The sequence below is a fragment of the Oncorhynchus kisutch genome, linkage group LG3 (genome assembly GCF_002021735.2).
Source record: "Oncorhynchus kisutch isolate 150728-3 linkage group LG3, Okis_V2, whole genome shotgun sequence".
NCBI lineage: Eukaryota > Metazoa > Chordata > Actinopteri > Salmoniformes > Salmonidae > Oncorhynchus > Oncorhynchus kisutch.
The window spans coordinates 31,288,954-31,307,701 of NC_034176.2; the positions used below are offsets into that span (position 1 = coordinate 31,288,954).

General features: G+C 45.6%; 1 protein-coding gene across 2 annotated transcripts; it reads left to right on the plus strand.

Moving 5' to 3' along the window:
• Window positions 1-2,575: 2,575 nt before the first annotated feature.
• si:ch211-225b11.4 (thyroid adenoma-associated protein homolog) lies at window positions 2,576-15,795 on the plus strand. 2 transcript variants are annotated; one of them, XM_020472736.2, is made up of 31 exons: window positions 2,576-2,804; window positions 3,276-3,450; window positions 3,544-3,630; window positions 3,727-3,754; window positions 3,887-4,035; window positions 4,223-4,345; window positions 4,653-4,773; window positions 4,968-5,110; window positions 5,228-5,312; window positions 5,427-5,563; window positions 6,681-6,878; window positions 6,968-7,697; window positions 7,804-7,956; window positions 8,056-8,165; window positions 8,280-8,440; window positions 8,523-8,692; window positions 8,823-8,987; window positions 9,087-9,235; window positions 9,358-9,495; window positions 9,577-9,681; window positions 9,917-10,114; window positions 10,326-10,476; window positions 10,723-10,972; window positions 11,182-11,421; window positions 11,541-11,745; window positions 11,874-12,062; window positions 12,889-13,139; window positions 13,279-13,449; window positions 13,557-13,823; window positions 13,927-14,129; window positions 15,034-15,795. In XM_020472736.2, the coding sequence occupies exons 1-31, from the start codon at window positions 2,674-2,676 to the stop codon at window positions 15,276-15,278; spliced, it is 5,628 nt and encodes a 1,875-aa protein (XP_020328325.1). In that variant the 5' UTR covers window positions 2,576-2,673; the 3' UTR covers window positions 15,279-15,795. The 2 variants fall into 2 exon arrangements, with proteins under 2 accessions (XP_020328325.1, XP_031660090.1); XM_031804230.1 differs by having other exon boundaries at window positions 11,185-11,421; window positions 15,034-15,794.
• The last annotated feature ends 2,953 nt before the right edge of the window (window positions 15,796-18,748 follow it).

Sequence of the window (18,748 nt, forward strand, 5' to 3'; positions counted from 1 at the left end):
TCTAACCACCTGCTTTACATTGCACTCCACGAGGAGACTGCCTGTTACACGAATGCAGTAAGCCAAGGTAAGTTGCTTGCTAGCATTAAACTTATATTATAAAAAACAATCAATCAATCATAATCACTAGTTAACTACACATGGTTGATGATATCACTAGTTTATCTAGCGTGTTCTGCGTTGCATTTAATCGATTCGGTGCGCTTTCGCGAAAAAGGACTGTCGTTGCTCCAACGTGTACCTAACCATAAACATCAATGCCTTTCTTAAAATCAATACACAAGTATATATTTTAAACCTGCATATTTAGTTAATATTGCCTGCTAACATGAAATTATTTTAACTAGGGAAAATATGTCACTTCTCTTGCAACAGAGTCAGGGTATATGCAGCAGTTTGGGCCGCCTGGCTCGTTGCGAACTATGAATGTTTGTGTATGCATATGTGTATGTATATGGATATATATATTTACCAAAAAACAGATATGGGGGATTGGAAATTATGCAGACAATTACAATGATGGAAGCAACAATCTTTCCGCAATATTAAGCTGATCCCCCTCTAAAAAAATTACTACAGGCTGTGGTGCGTCTACTACCATATCTTCACTAGCGTCACTTGTTTCCTCAATTATTTTAATCGCCTCACAGGGCACTCCAGGAACTCGGGATCATGATCACCACAATTGCAACACGGTCGTTCTTCAATACCCTGTCCATCTGCACACACTTGAAACATGGCCAAATGCTTATCAATTCTAATGATGCGGATGTAGGTATAAGCGACATGGGCAGCCTCCCAGGGAGGCATCTTGCCGGGGGCTGCACGAGGCGCCCGCACAAAAAACTAATTGGAAAGGTGACATTTGTGCGATCTATCACTAATTTGGACGTTACATCAATGATATCTTGTCATCGTGTGGGACTGTGGGTCAATTAACCTTGTCGGAGTGGACTCCCTGGATCATCAGTGAGCTAGGCAGGCTACTGCCTGGGAAGGTCTCCCACTCAGAAGTATGAAATGGGTGGGTGGGTGGGGGGTTGTTGACCTCAGGTCCCCCCACTGGAAACCAGAGGTAGGGGGAATCTATCAAATAGCGCACCTCTACCTTTGTATAGTACTAATGCATTTAGTAATGCAATTATTTGTGCAATTTAGTGTGTTTCTTGTTTGAAGTGCAATAGTGTAATAATCAGGTTCTCTTCTTTAAAAGTGTGTTGTGTATTTGTGTGGTATAGGATTTGTGCAATTTAGTTTTATTAGTGTTTTTTGTTAGCAGTAGGGTAATAGTGTAATAATATTTTGATTTATATACTACAATTTGTTTCTTTGTCACTTTATTCATGAGTATTTTTGTATATCTTTTTTTTAGATTTATATAGTTTTCAAATGTTACATTTATTTGTGTTGTTCCAAATGTCTGAATAAAAATTAGTTAGTACAGAATGGTGCTTTTTGGGGGGAGCGGCGGCGGGTTCGCCAAGGGAGCCATACAAGCTAAAACCGCCACTGCTTACACTGCAATGTGTTGGGGACGACAGTTCGTACAGCGTATCTTACATAACCAAGCTTCACATGCGTAGGTATTTGCTATTTATCAGAAAACAACTGGGCCGACAGACTCTTCTTTTTCTCCATTCACCCAGCGGGTTAGACGCCGGGCACCAACCACACCAGGAATCTTCTTCAGGTATTCAACAAATCCTTTGAGAGTGCTCTACTCCGAAGTTCAAAACTTCTGTTATTCGGATTATTTTGAGGCTCACTGCAATCTTCCTATGTTCTTCAGAAATACGATTAATCAAAATAAGACCAGTATGAGACTTTTCCCAGCGCATACCTCACCATTTGACACATCAAACGGGTTTCCCACATATGCATCCCAACAAGAAGCGATTCATTATCATTCATACACGTATCATCCACTCCAATTTTAGACAATTTCCTTTTTGTTATAATTTTCGCTACTGCTGTTGTCCATTCAGAACATTCGTCTTCACTTATTTTGCTTCGAACTCAGCACCGGCTTCCGACATATTTTTCTTAAACCGGAAGGAACCGTAGTCCTCCCCGGAATCGAACTGCGAGCCTTCCAAAGATTTTTATAAATAAACCTAATATATATATATATATATAACGAATTGTTCTATCTGTGAACCTTCCCTACAACCTGTAGAGAACGCAATAGTTCCACCTCACCAGGGAGTCACCAGTTTTGCAAATTGTTGTAGAGAGATGGCAATGAAATATTAACCAATCACAGTTTAGGGGATTACTTGCGTTCATGCTCCAGAAATGGGCGAGCTTCTACTGAGATAGCCAACAGCGACCTTCGTGGGGTTGTTCTGTACTACGGAAACAGACAAAGAATATATCTGTTATAGCAAACTTCTAGAAGTAAATTTGCAACCTGCACTATTATATGGACTCTCTGCATGCACCCTAATGAATTGACAACAAAACATGAACACAAAAGCGTAATGTAATGTTACAAAGATGATTTGCTAACCGAACGCATACTCCTATACACTAGATGGCGGTAATTGATAATGCACTGTTCTGTAACGACTCAACTCCAACAGTAGATTTAGTTTGACAAGAAAAACACGAGGAAGCATGTTCTCTTTCTTTCCAGGGATAATTTTAAAACAAACTTTCGGGAATTAACAAACAATGGTGCCTGTTCGATCGGTCGAAGATCAGATGAAAGCTGTACTAGACTGTGTGGTCACTGAGGATAAAATACCCCCAGATGTCAGCACTACGTTAAAGCTTTTCATGAACAAACTTGATGAGTGCTCAAGGTAAATCTTGATTCTGTTGCAAAATCTTGATTCTGTTGCAAAATGTTTCTTAAACAGAATGAAACAGGAGGGGCCTACCTGCATTTTTCCAATAGAAACTGTCGTTATGCTCTGATGCTTCTGTTTGGTGCAAAAACGTTAAACTGTTTCCATAATGAATACACCCCTGATGTTTGTATGACAATGCATGTGTGGGAATGCATGTACTACTGCCTCTGCCAAGAAATCTGGGCTTGCAGGTGGTAATGCATTCACATCACAATAACCACAGGGTTGTTGATTCAAGCCCTGCAGCGATTGTTCTATCTCCATCACTACACTGGTGGCAGCAGTGGGATAGTCCCTGCGGTGTCACGGAGTTGCTGGTTCCTGCTCCACTCCGACTGTTCCCATTTCCAACCAATTAGTACACATTCATTGTTTACCGTCTGTGTCACTCATCTTCATGGCATGTTGTCTGTCTCTGAACAGGAGCAACATAAAGCGATGCAAAGAGCGTAGTCTGGAGGAGGCAGGCCAGCTGCTGAGAAAGATCCCAGTGAAGCAGCTTCAGTGTTTAGAGGAGAGGATCCTCTTGCCACTCATCAGGCTACTCGTCGCCATGCAGATGCAGATGTTTAACATCGCCAGTCGCAAATTAGACCAGGTCCAGAACAAGCTCTGTCCTTTAGAAGTTATGTTTTCAATGCTGAATAACTAAAGTGCTATTCTGAATATGTATTTGATCATGCCATTACAGATGTTACAACATCTGGCAGAAGTCAATCGTTTGCTGGTTTTTCGAGAAATCCAACACTGTTTGTGCACTATTGTGGGAAAGGATCAGGTATGTGTATTGTTCTAAAAATAATCCATGGTTAGAAGTATTCTTTAGCAATGTGATAATGTTTAATGTTAATGTTTCAGCATCTTTCCTTTTCAGGCATTATCCATTGGGGACCTCCAGATAGGTTAGTTGTGGATTAGAATCATCTTGAATTGTTCTTTGTTTTAGTGTGAGTGGCATTGTCAATATTAACTATTATCTTTTTGGCCTCATTTTAGGTGACAAGTGATCTCCTGTGTGTGGTTTGTGTTTGCAGCTTGCATGTTCCTGGAGGACAGCTCTATTGGTCGTGAGCTGTGGCGAGAGGCCTGCCCTTCCTTGATAGATAAAGTGGCTGAGTTATTCCCTGTAATACTGAAGCAGGAGGGTTTGAGAAATGGACCACTGTGTTACCAAGCTGTCAAGGTAAATACTCTATATGCACTTTATCAACCTTTAACTTCCTTGCACTTGTCAACAAAATTGTACTTGTCTTTTTAAATTTTTCATTCATTCATTTGAAGCACTGTTCAGAAGACGTCTTGTCACTGAACTGACCTGTGAGTTGGCTGTGTTAGTAGGTGTCTTACTGATCTGCGACATGTCCCTTCAGGTGTGTTTGCAGGTTTTTCAGCTGTTGCCGGATGAGGTGGCCCCTCTGGTGTGGGAGAAGGAACAGGGGAGTTTGGCAGTGCAGAGCATCCTACAGTCTCTAATGGACATCATCCTGGGACAGGTCTGTGTTTGACATCGATTCAGGTTAAATCCCAAACTATTTTAAATAAATATGATTCAGGTTTGCCAGTCTGTTCTCCCTGATGTCGCTCCATGGTCCAGCTCTTACTCTTACTACATGGTCCTTTGTAGCTCATTTGGTAGCGCATGGCCCTTGTAACACCAGGGTAGTGGGTTCCATTACCGGGATCACCCATATGTAAAGATTATGCATGCATGACTGTAAGTCGCTTTAGATAAAAGCGTGTGCTAAATAGCATTTTAAAAATTGTATTACTATATTACTTGTTTCCTCTGTGTGCGGGCAGTGCTCCAACAGGGACACCCGTCTCCTGGCAGGCACCACAGTGGCCATGCTGATTAACACCGTACTTGAGGTAGGGGAGGGAGGAGCAGCTGCCTGGAGTCTGCTACAAGTCACTCACTCAGGTACACATTCAGGACTTTCATATTGTTGACATTGTATGTTGACTTTTATTGTTTACATTCTACATTGTTTACATTACAAATCATCACAACACATATGAAGGATTTGAACCATAACCCTATGCATATAAGGACTGTGATGATTAAGTGTTTAAAAATAAATAATAATATGCCACTGGTTGATGTGTGTTACTCAGAGCCCTGGCAGCTGTGTGTGGGTGGTCTCCAGGTGCAGTGTATCCCCCGCTCGCAGGATGGAGTGGACAGACTGGCTGTGAGCAGGGGTCTGCTGACCTGCTGTAGAAGGGGCATCCTAGTCAGTCAGGTGGACACCACAGGGGTATGTCACAGACTGCTCATGCTAACTGATATATCTTCTTCATTCGTTCTTATGGAATTCTCCTCGGCCAATCTAGAAAATGTGGTTTCTGATTCAAAGTTCTCTCTATTGCTTCAGACTTGTCTACTCCTGGGTGGTTTGTTTCCTTTGGTCTCTGCTTTGTGTGAGGAGAAGCTTGACTGTCACTACTATGTCTTTGAAGGTATTGTAAAACCAAACCAGTGTCTATGTGTGTTTCTGTAAGTGCAAACGTAATGAAAGTAAGAAATACCTGAGTATCAAATCAATGTTTATTAAAGCCTATGTCTGATGGCAGTGTTAACACTGTGGCTGAAGAGTGTTAAGGAGTGTCTAGCTGAGATCTGGGAGGTGACCAGCGCTCCCCTGCTGCCCGATGACTCTAGCCTGAGACAACAACTCATCCAGGTCATCTGGGACAATGCTGAGAGTCCAGTGAGTTTCCAATCATCTCATTATTAATATAAATGGTGTTATACAGTGGGGCAAAAAAGTATTTAGTCAGCCACCAATTGTGCAAGTTCTCCCACTTAAAAAGATGAGAGGCCTGTAATTTTCATCATAGGTACACTTCAACTTATGACAGACTAAATGAGAAATAAAATCCAGAAAATCACATTGTAGGATTTTTAATGAATTTATTTGCAAATTATGGTGGAAAATAAGTATTTGGTCAATAACAAAAGTTTATCTAAATTCTTTGTTATATACCCTTTGTTGGCAATGACAGAGGTCAAATGTTTTCTGCAAGTCTTCACAAGGTTTTCACACACTGTTGCTGGTGTGATCATTTTAACCCCACGGGGTGAGATCTTGCGTGGAGCCCCAGATCGAGGGAGATTATCAGTGGTCTTGTATGTCTTCCATTTCCTAATAATTGCTCCCACAGTTGATTTCTTCAAACCAAGCTGCTTACCTATTGCAGATTCAGTCTTCCCAGCCTGGTGCAGGTCTACAATTTTGTTTCTGGTGTCCTTTGACAGTTCTTTGGTCTTGGCCATAGTGGAGTTTGGAGTGTGACTGTTTGAGGTTGTGGACAGGTGTCTTTTATACTGATAACAAGTTCAAACAGGTGCCATTAATACAGGTAACAAGTGGAGGACAGAGGAGCCTCTTAAAGAAGAAGTTACAGGTCTGTGAGAGCCAGAAATCTTGCTTGTTTGTAGGTGACCAAATACTTACTTTCCACCATAATTTGCAAATAAATTCATTAAAAATCCTATGTGATTTTCTGGATTTTTTTCTCTCATTTTTTTTGTCATAGTTGAAGTGTACCTATAATGAAAATTACAGGCCTCTCATCTTTTTAAGTGGGAGAACTTGCACAACTGACTAAATCATTTTTTGCCCCACTGTATATATATATATTTTTTTTGGGGGGGGGTATTTTATTAGGATCCTCATTAGTTGTTGCAAAAGCAGCAGCTATTCTTCCTGGGATTCACACAAAACATGTAACATGACATAATACAGAACATGAATAGACAAGAACAGCTCATGGGCAAAGTATAGTAGTAACAATAACATCCCATTTCTCCTAACACATGCCCAGGTCGAGGGTGTGTCAGAGGTTGTGCGCAGTGCGTTCTGCCTGCTGCTGGAGATCTATGAGATGGACTGCCAGCGTTTTGGAGACACACAGAAGAACCTGCACATTTCCTTACTCCACCGCATAACCAAACTGCCCTGGGAGGCCAAAGCCAAATACTTCCCCCTCTGTTCACTGCTCCCTTATGTTGGCACTGACATGGTGAGTGTATTCAAAGTCATCTTAACCTTTTTAAAGTGTATGTTCAGTTGTGGAAATTGATTATACTTAATTTTCTGTTAACCCCTCAGGTGCTGGAGCAGTACTCCGAGCTTCCCAACCATCTCCTGAAGTGCATGTCCACCAATCATCTGTCCCCATGTGCCTCAGAGCTTTACAAGTGTCTGATCCAGAAGCAGCGGTGCGAGCTGTGTGAGGAACTGGCCCAGGATGCTCCTCCCTTGGAGCTGGATCTGGCCAATCAGTGGGCCAGGCGTTGGCGGACCACTCTGCTGGAGGCCTTGACCTCTGACGTGACCCTTCTTCAGAACAACAGCTCCAGCCACTTGCTGCCCTGGACTCTGCGTGTCTTCCCCGCTGCTGTGGAGCCCCTGCTGGCCCCTCTAGACCCTGCCTCTCCAGGGCACCTCCATGCCTGGGCCTGTGTGATGAGTGCCCGCCGAGCCACTTATGGAGGCTCCCCCTGGGCCCTGGAGAGTGGCTATGCCCTGGAGACCCTCCGTCTTGCCCTGGGATGTGTGGACGATAGAGTCCGCCTTGCCGCCCTCAACCTGCTATGCTGCAGCCCAAAGACCAAAGAGGCCCCGACGCCGGAGGAGCTGTCTACCATGAGGACCTTCATCCCCCAGAACCTCAACAGTGAGTCGTCACCGTTCCGCCAGCACCTTCAGGCGGGGGTGAAGAGGTTTCTGGTCCGGATCCGAGACAGCTGCCTGGCCCACCTCAGAGGACAGAAGGGAAAAAGGGACGGTGGTGTCAGCCTCACAAAGGAGACAGAGATGGCACTTGATCAGGGAGTAGGTGAGAGCTGTGAAAGTTTGAAGCACTAAATAATGGTTTTATTTCCTTGTCCCATCTAGCTGTGTGGTGCAATTTATTAATATCCTATTCATCCTGATCATTGTAGGGTTTGTGGACTGGCTGTCCCAGCTGACGTTGTCCTATCTGGCACCAGGACACAGCTACCAGAGGAAAAAGACTGTCCTGCTGCTGCTGTCTGCTGTACTAGAGACCTGCACAGACACCTGGAGCCCAGACAAGAAGAAGGGCCAACCCCCAGGTCAGTAAAGGGGGTATGAATGAGATGGTTGACTTCATTCTGGGGCTTTAAAGCCTGTATGACGCAAAATTCCAAGAGGTTTTTGTTCCCTTTCTGTAGTTAACATGGCCTCTTTGATCAACTGGGCAAGGCTGAGAGGATGGTGGGATTTCTTCTCTCGATCAAAACAGCTGGTCCTTATTGGCTGTTTAGAGGATTCCACCAATGAGGTAGACTTAATACTTATGTTACAACTTCCATTTTTAATTTTTAATACATTTGTAAGTGACAGAAAGGATAAGTGAAATAAAGTATTTTCTCTGCTCTATTTTCTTCCTATGTAGATTCGGGAGCTCTCTGCAGGTTTACTGGTGAGATTTTTCCCACCTAGTTTTCTGGAGGACATTACTCCTGTGCTGTTCGGCCGAGCAGAACTGCTCCTTTGCAGTCCCCGTGTGCCGGAGGCTCAGATGGGAGCTCTGATCATCAAGGTCCTCCTCCAGAAGTAAGTAGACCTTAATTTCTAAACCACCTGTAGCCAGAGCTCTGGTCCTCGACCTCAGTGTTGCATGACCCCCTCTCCGAAGGTCTGGAGGTCAGTCTCATGTGCCCTGGCTGGACAGCCGTATCAACTACGTCAGTTCTGGGGACTCGAAGGCCTCTACTCTGGTCAGGTATCTACTCAAGGAACTCAAGCAGCATTACATGATTGCTAAGGATGATATGATGCTTGCTGCAAGGACCAAACCCATACACGGTGAGACCTGTTGCATCATTGCTATTTCACAAAATTACATTTTGCAGCTGTCTAACAGCTTGTATATAAACATGTTGCATTCCAAAGCATTTGACATTGCAACCTTATTTGAGTGATGTATTTGTTTCAGGTATTTTGACTGCCCTAGAGAGGTGTATACTAGAGGTACCTAACACCCTGTGTGATGTGGTCGATCACAGAGTGACCATAGAGATCCTGGTTCTCCTGGAGAGGATCACTCTGCTCCTACTGGGTGTGCTGTATGGAGACCAGGATGCCTGCGGTGATGAGAAAGGTATCGCCAGGAAGGAGTAAAGACACATCACACAAGAGATCGGAGAAGGGTACATTTGAAATGGAACAGTTGTCTCACCCCCGCCCTTGTCTTTTCCAGATATACCCCCATCTTTCTGTGACATGGGGAATGCCATCACCTCTCTGATAGGCCAGGTGGCAGGAGAGGACCAGGGGGAGGCGGATGAGTGTGTGCTGCTGTCTGAGGAACACAGTCTGGTCCTCACCTGCTGCTGGGTCTCCCTCAAGGTACTCTTCATCTTACCGATCAACACTCGCACTGACCACCCGGCTGCACATTCAAACCCATGATCAGCACCACTAAGAAACACATTCTGGCCTTCAATAACTATTGATGTTTTCCTTTTCAGGAAATAGGAATCTTTCTAGGTTCTCTGGTGGAGAGAATCCTTGCTCAGGCCAAACAGACAGAACCCTTTCTAACTTTAGAAGACCTGAAGAGGGCCTCTAAAGTGTTCAAGAACATTCTTCTCAAATGCCGCCACTGGGTAAAAAGGACATAACATCCATCTATGGGTCACAACTCAAAGCCTCCCTGGTTTCCTGACATACACATTTCTATCCCCCAGGGGGCAGTAGAGGGCTGCTGTGTGGGCTTTACCAGGTTCTGTGCCTGTCTCCTGAGCAGCAGTGACCCAGAGCTCAGGGATATCCCAGCACACATGCTGAAGCAGGTAACCTCTGACCCAGGCCCTTTTTGAGGGGGCTCATCCACACCGCAGACAGGGTTCTCATGGGGTAAAGGGGTTTCTGTAGAGTATGTTTTAGGTCCAGGCCAGTGATGTACCTTATCATTCTCTGCCAATTCATATCTAATTTTACCTGCAACAATGAAGCTATGTTGCATGCATATTAAGCTAGTATGGTCAAACTGTGTGTGTGCTAACTGATATGGGGTTTTCTCTCCAGGGCCTAGAGGTTCTGCAGTCTCGCTGTACGTCAGTGACCCGGCGGGCGGCAGGGCTTCCCATGCTCATCCTGTGTGTGGTGTCAGCAGAGGAGGCCAGTAAGGCCCGGCCCCTCCTGGCCCACAGCATACACACCCTGCTGGACACAGCCAGGTCCCCTCTGCCCCAGGACTGGGACCAGACACTGGACCTGCCACAGGTAATACACATCATGAATTCACCAAAAGTTAGCCAGATTCTGAATTATTATTATACGCATTATACGCATGTACATTATATGTATGTACATTACCTACCACGTACACAGATGAGATGCACAGCCATCGAGATACACACATACCAATAGGATACTCAAGTCCAGGTCAGTTAGCATGCTGTCTAATGTTGGCTTTTCCCCTCCTCTCCCCCAGGTGTGTGCGGTCCACACCCTGCAGGCCCTGGTACGAGGCTCTGGGCTGGGGGTGGCTGTGCTGCAGTTTGCCCCGGCTGTGGCCATCCTGTCCCTGACCCTCCTCAGCTCACCCTGCTGGGCCATGAGGAATGCTGCACTGCAGCTCTACAGTAAAAAGACAATCTCTCCCTCTCACTACTGTAATGCTCACACTGAGGACAGAGCTCAGGTTTCAGTGTCATTTGTATTCTCTGAAACTGACCAGCTCAAACATTAGATCATATAGACTGGGAGAGAATCCATTAGGTTCCCTTGCGCTGTCTGCTCCAATTTCTTTCATGTAGCGATCAGACATGCATGTTAAATTATTCATTTGTTATTGTGCTCCCTCTGACTGAACCCTTTCCCATGAACAGGCTCTCTGTGCTCAAGGTTGCTGGGTCAGCGCTCTGGAGGTGAGGAGGGTTCCACCCAGCATGGCATGTCTCCCCCCGCCTTCTTCACCCACTACCCTGCCCTGCAGCCCTTCCTCCTGGGGGAGTTGAGGGGGGCGGCAGAGGACTTGCAGGGTCCCTCTGGGGAGGCCCGGCTCCGCCTGCACCCCTCCCTATACCCTGTCCTCACCCTCCTGGCCAAACTCCAGCGAGGGGTCCAAGACCAAACTGGGTGATTACTGTTTTCATGTCATTTATTTTATTTTGTCAAGCTAAGGAATCCCTTTATAGCTGCATCTACTCAATGAAGCAGGTGATGATGTCCATGGGCCTGTTTAAGGATAACACACCTGTATTCTCCAGGTAGGCACACAATCATTTACAGTGTTCTGTGCATCTCCTTGCAGTATGAAAACTGGTCCATGAAACCTTTGTTCCCAGCAGCACTCTGTCAGACTTCCTGATTCCCCTGCTCCAGCTGGCTGCCAGTCCCGTCTACAGTGTGAGGGTCATGACCTCCAAAGCATTGGTCGCCATGACGCCCCCCTGCCAATACGTGAGCACCCTTCTCCGGTTGACAGGAGAGCTGCCGGAGCCCCAGGACCCCAGCTGTCACAATCGTCTGCATGGACAGCTACTGCAGATCAGAGCCATCCTGGACAGAGGTCTATGCACACAACGGTGAGGGTTTACAGAGTAGAAAACAAACAGGGAAGGATTCTATGGAGGCCATATAGGTTCTATTTATTCTGTGATTAAGGCACTGTCAGGTTTTGTCATTTGTTTAGTTATTTCCCCAGTCCTCCCCCAGACGCACTGTGTGATGTGGTGGACCGTGTAGAGTCCAGACTGTGGTTGGTGACAGGGGCTCAGCACTGTCCCCTGGTGCGTGGGGCCTACCTGGGTGTGGCAGGCCTGCTGAGGGGGTTCTGCTCTCAGGGGTTCCTCCGCCAGATGAGGGATGTGCTCCTGTCAGAGCTCCACTCACCACACCAAAGGCTCCAGGTGCCCAACAGATCCTGTCTCTCACACACATACACACCATTCTTATCCAGAGATACTGTAATGATTTGTTATCCTTTTCATAATCTGGGTCCTACAATACTGAAAGTTTATGATATTCCATTTTACAGGTTGGGTCCGCCTCCTTCCATCAGAACGCTATCCACTTCCTCTGTGCAGAGCCCCGGTGGGCTTGCCAGGTGTGGGGGAGTTTCTCCACAGAGAGCTCTGACCTGAGGCTGTCATTGGTCAGTTGGGCGGCTGAAAGGCGGCGATGGAGTGGGACCAGCATGCAACAGGTGCTGCAGACGGCACTGCAGGTGAGACATAAACACCCTGTCTAGACTAGAGAATGCTGGGAAAGTCACCCTATCCAAAAACTTACCAACAGTTTTCAATGACTAGTTTTCAATATACAACATGAGGAATTCAAGGCACTAAAGATATGACTAACACAATGCTGCATAGGGCTGAAATCAAGCTGAGAATTGTTTAGTTTTTTCATGAAAATGAATGGGTGTGTATCAGCTCACACCCAACTCACTAAACAGGGTCAGGTAAATCTGAACTAGACCAATACAGTCAAGGATATCCATCCTTTTTCTCTGCTGTGTTGTGCCGTGGAAGTCACGGAAAATGTATGGCGTAAAAAGTACACTATTTTCTATAAGAGTGAAGTAATCGTAAAAGTTGACTCTTACTATTTATATTTTTGTACAGATATCCCAAAAAATGACTTAAGTAGTACTTGAAAGTATTTTTGCTTTAGTACTTTCACATACCACTGGGTAGAGCATGGCACTTGTAAGTTGTAACACAAGGGATGTGGGTTCAATTCCCGGGACCACCCATACATAAAATGTATGTGCCCATGACTAATTCACATTGGATAAAAGCATCTGCTAAATGGCATATATTATTGTACATTCTAAAGAAAACATTATTTAGCCTTTTAATAAAACTCCATAGACCCAATCAATATGCCTGTGCGAGTGCTCCTGTTTTTATACCTCCTTCAGTTTCTGGACAGCAAAGTCTTCCCACCTATTAGCTGTCCTTTAATGACTTCACATTCCTGATTTGACAATGGTGACCTGACCATGCTGTTTTATGGGAATGGTGTTTAACATTGCTCTCTGTACTCAGGCCAACCTGAAGGAGGCGCTGTTGGATCAGAGTGTGGAGTACAGCAGGACATATCTGACAACTCTAATTGCCGTGATGACTCCTGGGGCTGACCATACTCTGTCCCAGGAGCCTTCCCCTTCTCCCCCCCTGGAGGGTCCAGTCCTGCTGGAGTGTGTGGAGCTGCTGCTGGGGGCCCTGGAGGGCCACAGAGGGGGGCCAGAGTTTCTATCCCAGGCCCTGTGTGCTGCCAGCCTGCTGCTCTCCCAAAGGTCAGCATACAGAATTCTGCACACTGCACTCATCTCTGTTTTGACATGATTTTTAATTTACTTGACAACAAGTCATTAGGGTGTCAGATCCACAAAAAACATACGGAACATTCACACATTTCTTCTCCCTCTGTCTCAGTCTTCAGACATCTCTGTTCCCTCGGTGGTGCAGTCTGTTGGAGGTCCACCGGGTGCCAGAGGCCCCTGAGGCTCTCAGGAGATCCTGTGCCGGGGCCCTGTGTCTGGCTGGGGCCCCCTTACTGAGCATGGCCCTGAGGGACCACACTCCTCTCCCTGTCTTCAGCACCAGGTAGAGATCTAGAGCAGGGTCGTAGGTTAAAAAGTAAATTACAGTATGCATGCTGACTTTGTCACAATCTGCTGCATAATGTCCTCTCTGTCTTTCTTCCTATGCAGGCTGATCAACACAGGGCTTTACCTGCTGCAGGACGAGAGCCAGCAGGTGAGGATAAAAGCGGCAGGTTTTGCCTCCACACTCTGCCAAGCCAGGAGAGGAGGAGGGGAGAGGAGCATGTACCTGATGCAGGTCAACCAGGCTCTGCCCTTCCTGCTGGAGCTGCTGCTGGAGGAATGCTGGGATAGACCTGGTGCCCTGGAGGTGTTGCTGTGTCACATGCCCCAGTCTGACCTGAGCTCGGTCCTGAGGGAGGCCAGGGACACTGGGTGAGTCACAACACACACAGGTAGTCAACAAATTCATGGCATGTAGGCAGAGCATGTCTTTTGTTTTGTTTATATTGTTCATCAATCCCTCTCTGTTCCACAGGTGTGCCAGTCTCTATGAGCAGGATGAGGCCAACGTATTTGCAGAACCGTCTGTGATGTCGGCATGTCTGCTTCCATACCTGCTTCAGCTCGCTGAAAAGTACCCAGCATCCTCAGTGGTGGGAGAACGCCTGGGTGTATGGGCCAGGGAGAATGTTACAGACCTGCTGGAGAACCTCCGGGTCTGTAAAGACCTCCAGCCAGGTAACACAGGCCAAGGACCACATACTTACTGATTGTGTCGGAAAGCACATAATAACACAATTATTGTGGCTAGTCATTAATATAATAGTTTCTTTTAAAATGTTTACATGCTTTGCAAGAAGAACAATTTCCCTAATAATCCTGTTTACATGGACACACCTGAAATCAGGCTCCCTGATGGGACTTAAATAAATGCTGAAAATCAGCAATCAAAATAAATGTTCTACCACAGCGACCACGTTATTTTTGCGAAGCATATTTGATTCTGAGTTCGGGCATAAAGTTTGTATGTGAACTATTTCTAAGATACTCGCACATAAGAGGGAGGCTTGCGCTACTGCTGCTGGCACATGTGCAGATCAAATACACAGCTGGAATGCTGATTTTTAAGCTGTTTACATGTCCCAATGAAAGGTGGCTCAGAAAACCAGGTTTTAAACAGTGTATGCTTACTTTGATTTTGACCTCACTCCGATTTTAAGATAAACAGAGTCAAGTGTTTACTTGACTATTGCCATACTCTGCATACTTCCATAATCAGTTTAATATCAAATTATTAGTGTGCATGTAAACGTACTGAAAATGTCATGGCAGACAGGATTACGTGAGCTTAAAGGGATACTTCGGGCTTTTGACAATGAGGCCCTTTATCGACTTCCCCAGAGTCAGATGAACTTGTGGATACCAGTTGTATGTCTCCTTATGAAGGAAGTTAGAGGTAATTACGCAAGCCAAAGCTAACTAGAATTAGCGCAATGATTGGAAGTCTATGGGTATTTACTAGCATGAGACACAAATTAGACATAAACATGTTACCCAGAAGTTCATCTGATTCTGAGGAAGTAGATAAATAACGTCTTTGCCAAAATCCCGAGGTATCCCTTTAACTGTTCTTCCATTCTAGGTGACACCCTGGACCCGGCCTGGTTGGCCCTTCTCATGGATTCTAGTTTCCATGGCACCCTGTGTGGTCTGTGGGCCAGGGCAGCATTCCTCCTGCGGCTACTAGAAATATCTGATGACCTCCGGCCCCTCTGTGATCCCGAGAGTTTACGTAAGAACATCCAGGAAGTTCACTGTGTGCTCCGCCAGAACGGTGTCCAGATGCCCGCTGCCTTTACTGCAGCTCTGACTGGAGACCTGCCTTGATGATACAGTAGTCTGGTCCACACTGTGACAACAGATTGCCTTAGTTCTCCTCTTTGACGATCCAAGTCCAGAATGAATGCATCCATGGATGCTGCATGAATGCCTACTGCAGCTACAAACAACGTGGGCATTGATTGTACTCTGTAGCTTCTGCACTACAGTACAGTAGCATTTGGCAGGCAGGTTCTCCAATTAGTTATGGAAAAGAACTGACTACAGCCAAATGAATGCAATGATCAGATTACTTGCTGCTGCTGATGAGGCCTGCTAAGTATTGACCAGCTATAGAGAGCATCTCCTTACACCTACTATGCCTGAACTGAGAGTGTCTATACTGATCCAAAGAGCCTCTTAGAACATCTCTGTTGATACTATTGTGTATTTTATTTACTATGTTAATGCATTTGCATGTCTGTAATCATGATACAGCCATGATGCAAGTTTTTTGTATGGTTTTAAAGGATGAATGTTTAATTTTATAGATTAAATAATCTATTAAATTGGGTTGTCCTCTCTTTTCTGTAGGCTTTTATGTTTAGGATGTCTTTATCTGTTGCCCAACATTAAATCCCTCTGTTGTGCTTGAACAAGGCCCCTCTGAATTCTCAGACCGGTTCCAGCTGTCTCAGTCCGGTTCCAACTGCCTCAGTCCGGTTCCAACTGCCTCCGACCACTCCTGGTATATCTGTCATACCACCAGTAGCCACAGCAAGGCGCCCTCCTTCATTCTAGTCTATAGTAGGCTATGTTGCCTTTTCTTCTCTCCTGCTCATCTTTCCGCATTAGCCACGTCTTATTGGGCTTCATCTGCAGCAGTGGGAGACAGACAGTGATGTAATGCCGGCGGCCGTCAGGAGTAGAGGCAGACAGACAGGAGGGTTGGTGAACAGAATGGGCATACAAGGCTTTACGATCCATTAGTGGCCAGTCTCCTGCCTGGATAAGTGTCCATTGTCAGACTGCCTGCCTCCCTCAGATGAAGATGATTGACTGTACTGTTGCTGGTTGCCATGCAACACCCCACACTAGAACAGTCTTACACCATTATCACAGCAGTCCACTCCTTTTTGTTCTATTGGTGGCAGGCAAATATTTGACAGGCTACAGTTCACGCTCTTTAGAAGTGTTTGTGTGTACATTGGGGCTGAATGACCTTTCTAATATGTCCTTGTAGACTGTTGGAGCAGGCATTATAAAGTAGGACTGTTTCTGAACTGGTCATTCCCCCCCCCCCCCCCCCCCCCCCCCCGTGTGTTAATTACAACGTTAACATACAGGTCTAAGAGCAACTGGGTGACATGTTAGCCAGTTTCTTTACCAGTTCCCTATTCACTTACTTTATGTAACCACTCATACGTGGGAATTATGCAGTACGTGTTCCTCAGACACGTCTTAGAAATGAGAGATAATCCTATAGGATTTATGTGTCTGAGAGCAAACCACAGCAGCCTTGGAGGTTTCATTAAGTCCAGTCCTGCGTTACCTGAACGCCCATCTGCGGCCTGCTAACCGTTAGCTGTCTTACCGGCTGCTATCTGAATAGACAATCGGACAATTTATTTATTTGTATTATTATTATGTTTTCTTCTTGGGCCTCTAACTATATCTATTGTTTTTATTTTTGTTGTTGTTGTGTGATTTGGATTAATCCCCTCTACCACACGGAACCCCACTAATCTACTGACGGAACGCAAGAGGTGGCTAACAACAGACCTCCATCCTATGCTAGCTTGCTACCGATGGCCTGGCTAGCTGTCTAAATCGCCGTGACCCCCAACCAACCTCTCCACTCACTGGACCCTTTTGATCACTCGACTAAGCATGCCTCTCCTTAATGTCAATATGTCTTGTCCATTGCTGTTCTGGTTAGTGTTTATGGGCTTATTTCACTGTAGAGCCTCTAGTCCTGCTCACTATACCTTATCCAACCTATTAGTTCCACCACCCACACATGCAATGACATCTACTGGTTTCAATGATGTTTCCAGAGACAATATCTCTCTCTTCATCACTCAATACCTAGGTTTACCTCCACTGTATTCACATACTTCCATACCTTTGTCTGTACATTATACCTTGATGCTATTTTATCGCCCCCAGAAACCTCCTTTTACTCTATGTTCCAGACGTTCTAGACGACCAATTCTCATAGCTTTTAGCCGTACCCTTATTCTACTCCTCCTATGTTCCTCTGGCGATGTAGAGGTGAATCCAGGCCCTGCAGTGCCTAGCTCCACTCCTATTCCCCAGGCGCTCTCTTTTGACGACTTCTGTAACCGTAATAGCCTTGGTTTCATGTATGTTAACATTAGAAGCCTCCTCCCTAAGTTTATTCTATTCACTGCTTTAGCACACTCTGCCAACCCGGATGTTCTAGCTGTGTCTGAATCTTGGCTTAGGAAGACCACCAAAAATTCAGAAATTTTAATTCCAAACTACAACATTTTCAGACAAGATAGAACTGCCAAAGGGGGCGGTGTTGCAATCTACTGCAAAGATAGCCTGCAGAGTTCTGTCCTACTATCCAGGTCTGTACCCAAACAATTTGAACTTCTACTTTTAAAAATCCACCTCTCTAAAAACAAGTCTCTCACCATTGCCGCCTGCTATAGACCACCCTCTGCCCCCAGCTGTGCTCTGGACACCATATGTGAACTCATTGCCCCCCATCTATCTTCAGAGTTCGTGCTGCTAGGCGACCTAAACTGGAACATGCTTAACACCCCAGCCATCCTACAATCTAAACTTGATGCCCTCAATCTCACACAAATGATCAATGAACCTACCAGGTACCTCCCCAAAGCCTTAAACACGGGCACCCTCATAGATATCATCCTAACCAACTTCCCCTCTAAATACACCTCTGCTGTCTTCAACCAAGATCTCAGCGATCACTGCCTCATTGCCTGCATCCGTAATGGGTCAGCGGTCAAACGACCTCCACTCATCACTGTAAAACGCTCCCTGAAACACTTCTGCGAGCAGGCCTTTCTAATCGACCTGGCCGGGGTATCCTGGAAGGATATTGATCTCATCCCGTCAGTAGAGGATGCCTGGATATTTTTTTTAAATGCCTTCCTAACCATCTTAAATAAACATGCCCCATTCAAGAAATTTTGAACCAGGAACAGATATAGCCCTTGGTTCTCCCCAGACCTGACTGCCCTTAACCAACACAAAAACATCCTATGGCGTTCTGCATTAGCATCGGACAGCCCCCGTGATATGCAGCTGTTCAGGGAAGCTAGAAACCATTATACACAGGCAGTTAGAAAAGCCAAGGCTAGCTTTTTCAAGCAGAAATTTGCTTCCTGCAACACTAACTCAAAAAAGTTCTGGGACACTGTAAAGGCCATGGAGAATAAGAACACCTCCTCCCAGCTGCCCACTGCACTGAAGATAGGAAACACTGTCACCACTGATAAATCCACCATAATTGAGAATTTCAATAAGCATTTTTCTACGGCTGG

Coding starts and splice junctions, on each gene's coding strand:
- si:ch211-225b11.4 (XM_020472736.2), top strand. CDS start 2,674: ATGGTGCCTGTTCGATCGGTCGAAGATCAGATGAAAGCTGTACTAGAC. Junction 5,313..5,426: donor TCACTACTATGTCTTTGAAG/GTATTGTAAAAC, acceptor GTCTGATGGCAG/TGTTAACACTGTGGCTGAAG. Junction 9,682..9,916: donor CAGCACACATGCTGAAGCAG/GTAACCTCTGAC, acceptor TTTTCTCTCCAG/GGCCTAGAGGTTCTGCAGTC.